The following is a 12,514-nucleotide window of genomic DNA, read 5'->3' as shown; positions in this document are numbered from 1 at the left end:
CTAATGTCGACTTGTGAAATAATATACTCCCTCTGTCCCAAAAAACGTAATTCTAGCTCTGAACCTGAACAAGCGCTTGTCTAGATTCAGAGCTAGAATTGCATTTTTTTTGGGACGAAGGGAGTACGTCTTTGTAGCCAGCACCAAGCCATTTAATATTGGCGATACATCCTAAAGAAACTAACTCTTCTTTTGACTGGTCGCTCAAATAAAAAAGGCATACTTTAGTCAGCACTGCTTATCGAGTCTTTTCTTTTGACACAAATAATAATCATTCAATGATAATCGGCAATAATAAAGAGAGCAATAATTTCAGGCAAAAGATATGCTCACAAGGATAGAGTGGAACCAAAATATACTAATTTATCAAATCTAAGGCATCATTTGCAAAAACATCTATGAAGTAGGTTCAAATGATAATAGGGGGTGCATTCTCCGTCTTAACATAGGCTTAATCGCCTAAGAGAATATGGGCTATTTGATTTTGTGACTTCCATATTATATTATTAGACAAACATTCTCTATTAAAGAATCTTAATACTTATATGCTCATCTTAGCAAAGAAATACTCCCTCTATCTCATAATATAGTGCATTCTAGTAATTTTAAGACACATTAAAAATGAACATAAAAGACGCATGTACCCTCATTTTATTTCCTATTCGGACATTATTATCAACGTGATTAATAGTGATTGGTTGATACATGGAAAGTATCTAATGTAAAATTAGTTTTTGTCCTCTAGAATGTATTATATTTGAAGATAAATTTTGAATGCACTGACGAAGAGAGTAGAGAACATAACTCTATGTATGGAAGTCTTCGATATGCTACATTGCATTATCGTCTAGACTTTCTAAAGAAGGGGTAACACATGTCTCCAACTCCATCCAGCCCCAACATGATTACGTGACTAAATAACCGCAAAGCTGAGGTACCTTCCTGCAAAAACGCTCACCAGAGATTAAGCGAGCAACGGTCCGTTCAACCGCTATAGGTGTCGTCCGTCGTTCCTTCTCCCGTTTCTCTGCCTCGCCCCTGTTCTCCAATCTCCCTCCCTCTCGCCCAAGTCGAAAGCTCGAGCGCCAAGCGCTCGGCGGGCCGCGCTCGGGGCTTTCCCGAGCTACGCCTTCAGCCCCGCGCCCCGCCGTACCTCTCCCGTCGCTGCAGCTCCTCCTCGACGCTGCGACCCCCCGCACCACCGCCGTCCGCCGGCCGTGCCGTACCAGCGAAACTTGTCGGTGAGACCCGTGAACCTTGCCCTCGTTTCTGTGTGACGTCCTTTCTTGCGTGTTAAAGCGTGCAAAATGACCTTTTCCGTGAGTTTTGAGTCTCCTGATGGCTGATACCCTTGTGGGTCTGCTTGAGACTTTGAGTGGGAATGGTTCAGGGTTTAATCGGTGGCAGGCGTGGGTTAAGGTGGGCTAGGGTTCTAAGGCGGCTTCTGGGGGTTTCTGATGCGATCTGTGTAATGGGCGGGGTTTTTTTTTTCTGAATCGAGTTTTGTGGGGGTTTGAGGCGCTTATCCGCGCGGCAATTGACGATTTGAGTGTGGGGGTCGGTGATCACAAGGGTCATTGGGGGCGTTTGCTGGTTCTTTGGAATTCGCATTGAATTGTCATAGTACATTGTTGTGCGTTTATGTCTTTCTTGATCTTTGGCTTGAAAGAGATCGCGAGTCGGCGAGTGGAGCCAGAGTATGAATACTGCCTTGCATCTTGTGTCAAACATGGCTGTTGTCATTTATGCTTCTGGATAAAAGGTGTTATTATTGATGTAATCAAAGCAACTTCTTTTCTTTATGGTTTTCTGCTTCTATATCAGTCTATCAGATATAAGTTTGCTGATAATTGTTCTTTTCGATTTCTCTTAAATAACAGACTTTGACACAGAGACAATGTGGAACCTTGTGTGTTAGTTAATAGATTTGATTACTTTATGGCACCATAAAATATGCCAAAATAACATATACGTGTGCATTGCTGCACAAATACTTCGACATTTATCTGGATTTACAAGCTAATCATGCCCCTTTTTATGGTATTCATGATTTTATCTGTGTGGTTGTGATGGCCAGGGGCATAGGGATTTCAATGAAGAACGTTGTATAACAACTATAAACTGTTGGCTTTTGCAGGTGTCAAATAAATTGTGCCTTTTGTAGAGGTTCTATAACAGGAATCCAATGCCCCTCCTAAAGAGAACCCCTTTCTCCTTACTGGAACCACCAAAGGACTTGGATCCTAATGAGAAGGTGTTCCAAGTTGAGCTCACTCAGGACATATTCCGAGATTATCAGTATCCTTTTGCATGCCATTATTGCTATCTAACTTATTTATACCTGATATGAATAAAAGCTTTTAATCAAATTGGATTTCTTATAGCTCTCACACTTGCCTTTGATTATATTTCAGAAATATGTTTGTGTCCTTGACTATTGAATAGGGAATACCTGAATAGGTTGGACCTTTACCGTCAAAATGTCTGGACGTGTAAGGTGTCTGGAAAGTCTAAGCTTACCTACAAGGAAGCTTTGGTCTGTGAGCAACAAGCTGCAGCGAAGGCTGAACAGTTGCCAAAAGAGCTGATGGCTCCTGTTCTCCGGATGATTCAGCACAGTTGGGCCAATCTTCTTTCTGACCTTTTTTCTCATTTAGTGATGTTATTGTGATTCTAGACTGAAATGCTTGTCATATTATTTTTATTTCTTAACGCTGCACACTGTTGGTCTTTATCCAAGTTGACCGAGCATTTATGTGTTTTCTGCTAATTAAAGCCACATGGAGCTAATATTATTTGAAATATATATTATCCATGGTTTGAATACCATGACAAGTTTAGATTCCATGGAATTCTTTATATTGGACATTTTTCATTTAGTGCACTGACACACTGACAGGTCTTACTTATACCTGGTGTTATTTTCTTTTGATTGTTCACTGTTAATTTTGCTTGTTAAATTTCGTGACATATTGCGGGGGGGGGGGGGGGGGGGGGGGGGGGGCTAATGACTTGTAATGTGTCAAGCAAATCCCTACATGTAGGGGCTAATGACTTGTAATGTGTCAAGCAAATCCCTACATGTAGGCCAACATACTTTGTCATATATATTGCCCACTTAGTAACTCTGAACTGAAGGTGTTTTCCATTGTACTGTCACAAATCATTGATCTACTGTGTGAAGAGGAAAAAACTTTTGTTACTTGTATTATATTGCATTTCTTAAACGTTCTTTTAATGAACTGTATTTTTCTGCTACAACTTCAGGCACTCTCAGCTTGACTGATCTTGTCAACAAAGTATACAGTAGTCTGCTATTGGATCTTTTTGAAGGACTAGAATTGCATGCTAAAAAAGATGGGTCTGAGGCTGCTTGCAAGATCTTGAAGGTTATAAACTCTGGTGGGACCAAGTCATACGAAGTGGGTTGGATTGGTAAAGGCAATGAAGTAATCAACACTTCAGTGGTCAAAGCTGATGATCTGATTCGCAAGAAGGCACCTGCTAGTCGTAATGCACTGAAATTTTTTATTAGGGGGTCGACATCAGAAACTTCTCCATGGACACTACATGCAGATCTTGCAAAGAAATATGGGATACCCACTGAGGTCCCAGTAGATGTTATGGTAATCATATTTTTAAAATTCCTTTGTTCGCTTCCATATTATCATGTCTCTAAATCAAGCATGGCTCACAGAATGGTGAAGGCTTGAACAAAGGGAGGAAAAGATTTGTAAATGAAGAAGATGCCAACAAAAAGTTGAAGAAAGGTGATTTAGCATGTATCCATGCCATTTATTTCAGTTTACAATTTTAAATGGTTTTCGTACTACTGTTTTATGGGAGGTTTCTTACTTTGCACTTTTCATTTGATTACAGATGAGAAGCTAGTAGAACCGCTGGTGAAATATCCAATTGATGATCTTTTAGTAAAGCCTGCAGCAGATGACCCCATTTTGTCAAATAGACCTCCACTATCTAAAGATTTCAGAGTGCCTTTAGATTCTGTGGGAGATCTCCTTATGGTCTGGGACTTCTGTTTGTCATTCGGGAGGCTTCTGTGCTTGTCACCATTTTCCCTGTCAGATCTGGAGAATGCAATTTGCACCAAAGAAAGCAACCTTGTTCTTGTGGTAGAAATACATTCTGCACTTCTCCGCTTGCTCATTAAATATGAGGGTGAATATTTTACAATTCTCCAGAAAAAGAAAAAGATACTAAAGGTAATTTCTTCTCATAATGTAGGTGGTGTCAAGCGCTCTTGTCTTTCTTTTTCTCTCTAAAGTTGCTTGAATGTTTCCTTAGGTAACATTTGTCAAATGCTCTATGTATCTATGCAATTTCTTGGAGATGATAAGCAAAGAAGAGTTCACTGGTAAGGTGGCAATTATACGAAGGGGTAGTTATGGTCTTCTTGAGACTCGTCTGAAGCTTAAAATTGTAAGGGAATTGGTAGAGGAAGCCATTACAACTTCTTCTGTGCGAGAGAAAATAGGTGAACAGATTGACCAGCAAGGAGCACTTGCAGCTGCAAGAAAAGCAGATGCTAGAAAGAATAGGGAAGAGAAACTTAACGTGGAAGGGGTAGCAGAAAAAGGAAGAAATCACATTGATAATACACTAGATGGTGACAAGCCTCCTAAGGGTCAGCGTAGGGGGGAAGAACGAGAGGACTTGAATATTTTATCTTCCAGCAAAATGTTTCTGGTGAGAACTGAGAATGCATAGCCTTTTTATAAGCTTTCATGTGCTCTTGTTGATTCTCAGATCTGTACATGCATTTATCTGCTAAATCTATTCATGACAAAGGTCTTGTTTGTCTGTGTGTTTTTGCTTTATATTTTTATAGAGAAGACACCCTGAAACAGAAATGGAGCAGCAATCTGTACTACCCAGTCCTCTTGGAAAAGACAGATTTTATAACAGGTATTGGTTCTTTATGTGCGAAGGAAGACTTTTTGTTGAAAGTGCAGATTCCAGAGATTGGGGTTACTACAGCACTAAGGAAGAGGTGATTGCTTTATTACCATGGAGATTCCTATGTTTGGCTTTCTGGTTGTAACAATTTTGTCAATTTCTACTAACAGCTTGATGCACTCCTTGGATCATTCAACATCAAAGGCATAAGGGAGAGAGCACTCAAGCGTCAGCTTGACAAGCTCTATGATAAGATAAGGTGCGTAAGTTCTTTTTGTATGTATGCTGTATTAATTGTTTCAAGAACACCATGGATCAATGGATGGTCAAGGCTGATATTCTAGCACAAGTCTTTTTGCATAATATTTTATTATTTATTAGTATAGTATCGGCATTTCCAAGACCTTTATTTTTTTGCTGGACACAGATGAATTCATGGCACTGTGCTTTGCTATGCATAGTTTTAAAAGTAGTTTAGCTACAAGGAAGATATGAATTTTTTCTGATGCATTCTGAATCCTGAAAAATATTTGCTATAGCTCTTAATAAGCATTGGTTCTCTCTTCGGTTGAACAAGTGTGCTGTGCATGTTTTCTATTTACAGTTAGTTTTCTGAACGTGTTTATCTTCTTTAATTACAAATTGAGCATGATGCAAACCTTTGTTTGAACTCCACGTTTCCCTGAAACTGCTGACCAACATTTTGCTACTTGGGTACTCTTAGGTTTTAAGCTGTTATACACAACAGCTGGTCTGGTGAAAGTTTTGCTCTTAATCCTGCAAATCAACTTCTGGTTTCCTCCCTTTTGCTGATACAGTAATGCTCTGGAAAGTAGATTGAAGGACGTCCAACAGAAAATGTTGCTTCAAGACGTGGAAGTGCGGCGGTCCAGTCGTCTACATGCCCAACAAAAAGAGGATATGTCATTCCTCGAGTATGTCAACAAATGGAAACAAAAATGAGCCAGTCGTTGCTAGTCCTTCGTGGCCTACTCTTCTGTGGTACGACTTGATAGATGAGTTGGAAGATAAACCGAAGTTTTTGATTTTTTGAGCTAGTTCTTGGAAACATTTCTGCAGCTCAAATTCAAGCTGCATGCCAATCGCAATCGGTGCCCCCCTTACAGTTACATTTTTTTTCCCCTTTCTCTTCTCAGAGATGTTAGCAGAGAGTTAAACATACTATTGGTAGGGCACTATATGTAGTCTCCATTCTCCAATCAGCTAATAGCTACATTTGATGAATTGATAGTTGGGCAAGTTCCATCTCATTCACATCCCGCTGTATGTGTTTGTTAGTGTGCACTCCTCTGCGTGGTATGGTTCGCCCAGGGCTACCCTTACCTGTGCAGGTACCAAGTTCGAGTGTCTATGGTGCATTTTTCTTTTGTAAGAGAACGGTAAAGTTATACGTCAACCAAATTTAAGTCCTCGACCGAAACAAGCGATATGTGCAGAGCACAAATAACTTGCAAGCAATTATTTACATTATTTCAGTTCTAAAAATCAAACAAGGTGACACAATTTACATTTCCAGATGCATTTTAGCATCCATCCTTCGACCCTGACTAATGCTGGTGAAAGAGCATCCATATTCGCCCAGCTCACCAGAATTCTTCACATCCTGAAATGCCTACGGATCAATCAACAATAAATTGCTGTACAATGCCATATCTCCCACCCCACCCAGTGGAACAAGGAATTTACACTTTGACCGTCTGTAATTATATTCACAAAAGCCATTCACATTCACACCAGAGCTTTGTACCACGGGCCGTGGACCTTCTCCGATACCGTCGCCACCTTGATCAGCACCTCAGCAGCCTTCAACACCCTGTCGACAACCTTGGCGGCACCGATGCGGCGCAATGCCGCATCCGCCAGCTTCTGGCCCTGGGGACCGCTGCCACCTAAGATGATGCCACGGAAAGCGCAGTAGACCGCGCGGGAGACCTTCTTGAAGACCACGTCACCAGGCTGGAGACTCTTGAGGAACACCCGGGTGATCATCTGCATCCTGGCCTGAATCTTCTCCTCTGATGGTGAGCCAACTGAGGCTGATGCATTGAGCATCGCCTGCACAATCTCTTCCGTGCCGGCATCGGGTGAGCTGTCCAGTATGTTCGCGAGAGCCTTGAAGAGTTCTGAGATAGCATTTTCCAGTTCCAGAGGAGTGGCCTTCGAGTTCTCGCTCACCAGAACTTGGCGCAGGACGAGCATGCTGCACAAATAATACAATTTGGATGGATCAATATGAGTACATGATGCATCAAACAATTCAATCTTTGTAACAGACGAGGACAAAGGATCAAACAATTTACCTTGTGGCGATCACGATCACCTGTTGGAATTGGCTCTGCTCGGCCCTCAGCCTCAGCAGATTAATCTGAAAACTTTCAGGAGTTGACTGCAATTGCAAGCCCTCCATACTACTAATAAGTTGCAACAGGCCAATCCTTATCATCTTGTCAAGCTTCTCACCCTTGCACTCTGGTTGACCAGAGGTGTCTGCTGCAGAAGAAGATGGTTGCCCTACTGGAGCTCCATGACCAGCTCGGAGTACCGGAACAAGAGCAGGAGCCTGTCCTGCTGATGGCATTATTGAAAGACAGTCTGAATGTTCACTCCATTCTACTTCCGCAATGTTCTTTGATGTCAAAATCCATTGCATAGTTAGGGGAAGAGAAGCTGATGCATTCTCAGGAGGTCCATAGCGATCAGCGAAAGCCTTCTGCAGGTACTCCACCCCAGCCGATTCTTTTATTATCTGTTGCATCATCTGGATACGTGCTTTACTCACTTCTGCTTGCAGTTCCTGTTTTGTAAAGGATTGTGTCAGAATCCCAATATGTATATTTACAAAGTGAAACCAACTCTAGGAACATTTATTCCGATAAGAAAGACTAGGAATAATTAATATGTTAATATTTATAACAAGAAACATACCTTTATTTCTTCCAGGATGAAACGCAGGCCCTTGATAACAGCGATGACAAATGAGTTGATGCCATTGTCATTGACTTCCGAATTTGTAGATAATTCACTCAATAATTTATCATGATTTTTCTTCATCTCATCCTCCTTTGCAGCAGCAGAGAGCTCGCGAACCATATCCAGAGAATACTGCAAAATCTGCCCCAAGTATTGAGTGTCCTGGGAACCTGACCCAAGTACCTGAGACAGAATTTCAAGGTCAATGTTCTCAAGAATTTTCTCCTTCCATTCTTTTGGAGCCAGGTCATGCAACGAATCCCTCACTTCCTTTACTAGGTTGATCAATTGACTATAATCAGGTCTTTCTCCTCTCATGGAGTTGGTGACCATATCCCAGAAAGCTTTCTCCATGGTTTCTCTCACTTTCTTCTGGAACTCCTCCTCAGCAGTACTAGCACTATCAGACCGGCCAGCTAAAGCACTGGCATCCTCATGAAGCAACTCATTGACCATCTGTTCATTCTCTGTCGGCTGTTTTGCTGGTGATGAACTGACTGATGATGAAGAAGCACCAAACAGAGAACGGACAACAGAGCTTGTTCCAACAGCATTTGTCCTGGGACCTTCATTAACCTCAGAAAGTGGGACCTTCCCAGACAAATTAATGCTCAAAGGGGTAGATACATTTGCAACAGGTGCTGCCAATGGACTCCCATTCTCCTTTGCTTCAAAGAACTTTGATCTCGTATCCGAAAGAGCAGAGTTCATCCTCTCAAGGCCAGCATCACCACTCAGGTGCTGAACCTTCTCACGTAAAAGCTTTTGATCATCAGTAACCTGTTTCTGAATTGCCTTCATGTCATGAGTAAGATTGTTTGGCGAGTGCCCATCTGCAGTTAGCTTGCATGTTTGCATCATTGACAGCTCAAGCTTGCAAGCAGCCCTGACAAGATCTTCCTCCAATAATCTTGCATCTTTTACCTTCCACACCACAAAGCGGTAAAGATACGTGCACCATGCCTTGTCAAAATTAGCCAACTGAATCCTGAACTTCCTCTGGCCAGTGACATCAGATGACTGCCCTGGTCCATCAAGTATTGTCTTAATCAACAGCTCGAACTCCTTGATAAAGTTTGCTGCCGACTCGATAAGTTGTTTCTCCCGCTCGCCTTGCCCACTTAAAACAGCACTGGGATGAGCCAGTATCATGTAAGCGCAGAGCACGACCCTCAGCGAGTACCTGGGCAATCTGATGCTTGCTTCAGAACTTTTAGCTGATCTTTTTACCACTGCCCGAGTTTTCCCTTCTCTACTAAGAGGAACCTTCCTCCTTGGGGGAGAACCAAGGCGTTTCAGTAGATGATCAACATTTTCCACTGATGAAGATGTTACTGAATGAGAAATGACAAGGCGTTTCTCCAATCGATCAAGTAATGCCTTTGTGGTCTGAAGAACTGTAGGAGATTCCATTGACATGGCTAATTTTTCAAAAGGCATACTTTTCACAGACTTCTCATTAATCCCCAAGGCATCATAAGCTTGAACCAAAGCAAACGTTGTCTTCCTGGACTTCACAAATATTCTCCAGTATCTGAAGTACAACACAATGATAAAAAATATATGATTAATTCCACTCATCAACAACAACAACAACAACAACAACAACAAAGCTTTTAAGTCCCAAACAAGTTGGGGTAGGCTAGAGTTGAAACCCAGCAGAAGCCATCAAGGTTCAGGCACGTGAATAGCTGTTTTCCAAGCACTCCTATCTAAGGCTAAGTCTTTGGGTATATTCCATCCTTCTCATCAGACAAGGAAAAAAAACAAAATATGCACTTGTTGAGAGCCATATCAATACCTTGCTAGCTTTCTTGAGAGGACATCTGCATGCTTTATGTAATCAGCATGTGTTGAACCCCTAGGACTTCCTCTTTGCTTCAAATACTCAGCCCTCTGCCTCTTCGCCTGTTTCAGTAAGATAATCTCTGAATGTTAGAAACAGAACACAACGATAAAAAAGGTTTAAACTGAACTCAACCACGAGAACTTAACATGAGAGTTGAGAATACATACCCTTTGAAGTTTGTTGTCCAGCTGTTCTTTCAGTTTTCTCCTCTCTGATTCTCTCCGGATGCATACCGTCATGGCAGCTTTTTGGATGCGCAAAAGCCTAGCTTGAGCCTTTGTCTTTTCAGCTTCCAGCAACCTCAGTCGTTTCTTCTCAGCAGCAGCGCGCTTTTGCGAAATAGCAGATCGCACCTGCTCCATGTATTTGCTCTCTGATGTTGCCTTCTGCACCAGTGACCTCGCTGTCCTCTCCTTCAGTGCAGCCCGCTTCTGCATATCGGCATGCAGAAGGCGCATGCGGTTCTCCTCTGCCTGTCGGACACGAGACTCAACTCTGGTCTCAAGTTCTTCCCTTTCCTTCTCAAACCTCATTTCCACATCATTCTTAGCAGCTTGTCGGAGTTCATCCAACTTGGCAAGTCGGTTCTGTGCCTTCGCCAAGAGGCTTAACCTTTTCTGCTCAGCAGCCAGAAGTTTCGCTTCAAGGCGCTGCCCATGGTCTTCCTCTTGAGAGGACCACGATGGGCTCCGTGGCTTCTTCCTTGCTTTGCAGGCCAACCATTCATGGAATTGCTGAAAAATAACATTCGAACGTAAGTCAATAAGTTATCCTATACTGCAGTCAGTTCAATTCGACTCCACATAGTTGTTTCCTTTGACACTTTACTCCCAAAATGAATCAAACAAACAGGAAACATGACAACTCTCAAGAACCATCGGTGCCCATCGGAATCATGGCAAGTCATAATGCCCTAAGAGATAACTTCAATTGTTAAACAGTTTAGAGCAAATTTAACTGAGCATCACCTACCAAATCACAATTCACATCAATCAACCAACAAAAGTTCCAACTATGTTTTTGGTCACCAAATTTTGCAGAGGTACATGTGTGTCAAGTTACTTCTAAGCCAATACAAGTGGTCGGTGGTAACCAAACCGCACGTACCAAATTACCATGCTTTTATAACCACCAAATAACAATTACTAGCTAGTATCTGGATTTACTTCTGATTTGTTAAAAAAGAAGAGCTTTTTATAAACATGCTACTTGGCATAACTCGATGAGCAACTAAAAGATAATCTTGACAGTCGTTGATTACGTTTTCTAAGAGCTGCGGATACAGCCAAAAGCCAATAATACTATATGCAAAAACGTCAAAAGACGATGAAGAAACCGATAAAACCGAGACCTGTAGCAAAAGAGACAAAAGAGACGCATTAAGCTGAAGCACGCTAAATCCCGAGGTGAGAAAGAACCGAGGCAAGGGCGCAAGGCCCAGCACAAAGGAAAAATTGAGGCACACGTGAATCCGACTTGAGCTCACGACTACCTACCGCGAAAAGAATTCGCCAAAGAATGTTACTTCAACTTCCTCGACGAATCCCAACCACCGAAAAGAAGATACAAAGGTCACACAAAAACCTTGCACACACTCTCCACCTCTCAATCCCTCGTTCCTACATCCTTGCCAACAAATCGCACCGAGAAAAGAGTTTTTTGCAATACGAAACTCCAATTCGGAATTAATGGCCTCTGAAATCGCTAAAACAATCGAGAGAGAGAGAGAGAGAGAGAGGGGGGGGGGGGGGGGGGGGGGGGGGGGGGAGGCAGCTTCAGAAACAGGCGGGGAACAACTACCCTGGTCTCGGCTCACCGCACCATTAAAAAGGATCAAGTACTATCGTGACTGCGATGAATTACTTGGCCTTCACAGTTCACGCCGCAGCCACACGCAACCCAACCCCAACTATTTTAGCGAGAAGCAACGCGAACGAAACTAGCACGCGGGGGAAAGAAAGAAGGAAAAAGAAGCACGAAAGGGACACGTACCTGCCTCCGGAGCTCGGCCTCCCTGAGCCTGGCCTCGATCTCCTCCACGCTCGCCAGCGCCCCGGCGCCGCGCGCCCCCTCCACCAGCCTCCTCCTAATCCGCCGCGGCGGCGCCCTCGCCGCCGCCGGTCCTTCCTCCGCTGGTATCTCCATGGCCACCGGCTCCCGCGCCCCCATCATCATCAAACCCCGCCGATCAACCCAACTCGCCGGCGGAGAGATAGACCAAGCGGGTTCCCGCAAGCAAGCAAGCAACCGCGGGGCTTCCCTCGCCGCCCTTGTCTTTCCTCCGCTGGGACCGCAGACCGCTGCGGCGCGCTACTTTACTCTTCCTCTTCTCCCTCCTTCCCGTTGCCTCGCGAGTGGTTTATTCCGTTAATGGATGATCGCTCACCGGCACCGCTCGCTCCATTGATATAAGGGGGCGAGCTCCTGTGGGAAGCGGTTCGGGAATCTTGAAGGCGATCCGACGGCCGAGCCGAGTCGGAGATGGACGAGGGTGTTTAGGTAATTTGGGAGGGGTCACGGCGTTAGTGCCTTCCAGACGGTTCGGCAGTTGGGCCCAAGCGGGCCGGGGTCTTTCTTTCGTCTCGGCCTGCGGGTTTGACCAAACTACCCCTCCCGTGCCTTTCCAAGTCCGAGTCCAGTGTGCCCGGGGTCGTTTGTTTCGTGATTTCTGTTTTTCTTTTCTTCTGAGGAACGTGCGGTTGAGTCCAGTGTGCCAAGCAAACAAAAAGTTGAGGTACCAGTAGACAAGTACTCCTT

At 43.6% G+C, this 12,514-nt stretch overlaps 2 protein-coding genes across 5 annotated transcripts; one reads left to right on the top strand and one right to left on the bottom strand.

Annotated features, from left to right (window-relative positions):
- The first annotated feature begins 1,026 nt into the window (after positions 1 to 1,026).
- LOC136493576 (uncharacterized) lies at positions 1,027 to 6,168 on the top strand. Of its 3 annotated transcripts, none has more exons than XM_066489674.1 (10): positions 1,027 to 1,241; positions 2,138 to 2,298; positions 2,446 to 2,618; positions 3,268 to 3,626; positions 3,698 to 3,770; positions 3,880 to 4,223; positions 4,306 to 4,707; positions 4,850 to 5,011; positions 5,088 to 5,176; positions 5,754 to 6,168. In XM_066489674.1, the coding sequence occupies exons 2-10, from the start codon at positions 2,186 to 2,188 to the stop codon at positions 5,878 to 5,880; spliced, it is 1,842 nt and encodes a 613-aa protein (XP_066345771.1). In that variant the 5' UTR covers positions 1,027 to 1,241; positions 2,138 to 2,185; the 3' UTR covers positions 5,881 to 6,168. The 3 variants fall into 3 exon arrangements, with proteins under 3 accessions (XP_066345771.1, XP_066345770.1, XP_066345772.1); XM_066489673.1 differs by having other exon boundaries at positions 5,736 to 6,168; XM_066489675.1 differs by having other exon boundaries at positions 5,642 to 5,760.
- A 190-nt stretch (positions 6,169 to 6,358) lies between these two features.
- Positions 6,359 to 12,143, bottom strand: LOC136490605 (uncharacterized). Of its 2 annotated transcripts, none has more exons than XM_066486813.1 (6): positions 11,750 to 12,143; positions 9,925 to 10,491; positions 9,710 to 9,816; positions 7,864 to 9,442; positions 7,239 to 7,732; positions 6,359 to 7,138 (listed from the first exon to the last, which is right to left on the bottom strand). In XM_066486813.1, exons 1-6 carry the CDS (start codon positions 11,930 to 11,932, stop codon positions 6,667 to 6,669), a joined length of 3,402 nt encoding a protein of 1,133 aa, XP_066342910.1. In that variant the 5' UTR covers positions 11,933 to 12,143; the 3' UTR covers positions 6,359 to 6,666. The 2 variants fall into 2 exon arrangements, with proteins under 2 accessions (XP_066342910.1, XP_066342911.1); XM_066486814.1 differs by lacking the exon at positions 11,750 to 12,143 and adding an exon at positions 11,254 to 11,398.
- Between the last annotated feature and the right edge of the window lie 371 nt (positions 12,144 to 12,514).

This window comes from Miscanthus floridulus, chromosome 11 (genome assembly GCF_019320115.1).
Source record: "Miscanthus floridulus cultivar M001 chromosome 11, ASM1932011v1, whole genome shotgun sequence".
Lineage (NCBI taxonomy): Eukaryota > Viridiplantae > Streptophyta > Magnoliopsida > Poales > Poaceae > Miscanthus > Miscanthus floridulus.
Note: the sequence above shows the minus strand (reverse complement) of the source record. Positions and strands in the feature narration are given on the sequence as shown.

Coding starts and splice junctions, on each gene's coding strand:
- LOC136490605 (XM_066486813.1), bottom strand. CDS start 11,932: ATGATGATGGGGGCGCGGGAGCCGGTGGCCATGGAGATACCAGCGGAG. Junction 9,443..9,709: donor CTCTCAAGAAAGCTAGCAAG/GTATTGATATGG, acceptor GTTGTACTTCAG/ATACTGGAGAATATTTGTGA. Junction 7,733..7,863: donor TCATCCTGGAAGAAATAAAG/GTATGTTTCTTG, acceptor TTTACAAAACAG/GAACTGCAAGCAGAAGTGAG.
- LOC136493576 (XM_066489673.1), top strand. CDS start 2,186: ATGCCCCTCCTAAAGAGAACCCCTTTCTCCTTACTGGAACCACCAAAG. Junction 4,224..4,305: donor AAAAGAAAAAGATACTAAAG/GTAATTTCTTCT, acceptor ATGTTTCCTTAG/GTAACATTTGTCAAATGCTC. Junction 4,708..4,849: donor CTTCCAGCAAAATGTTTCTG/GTGAGAACTGAG, acceptor ATATTTTTATAG/AGAAGACACCCTGAAACAGA.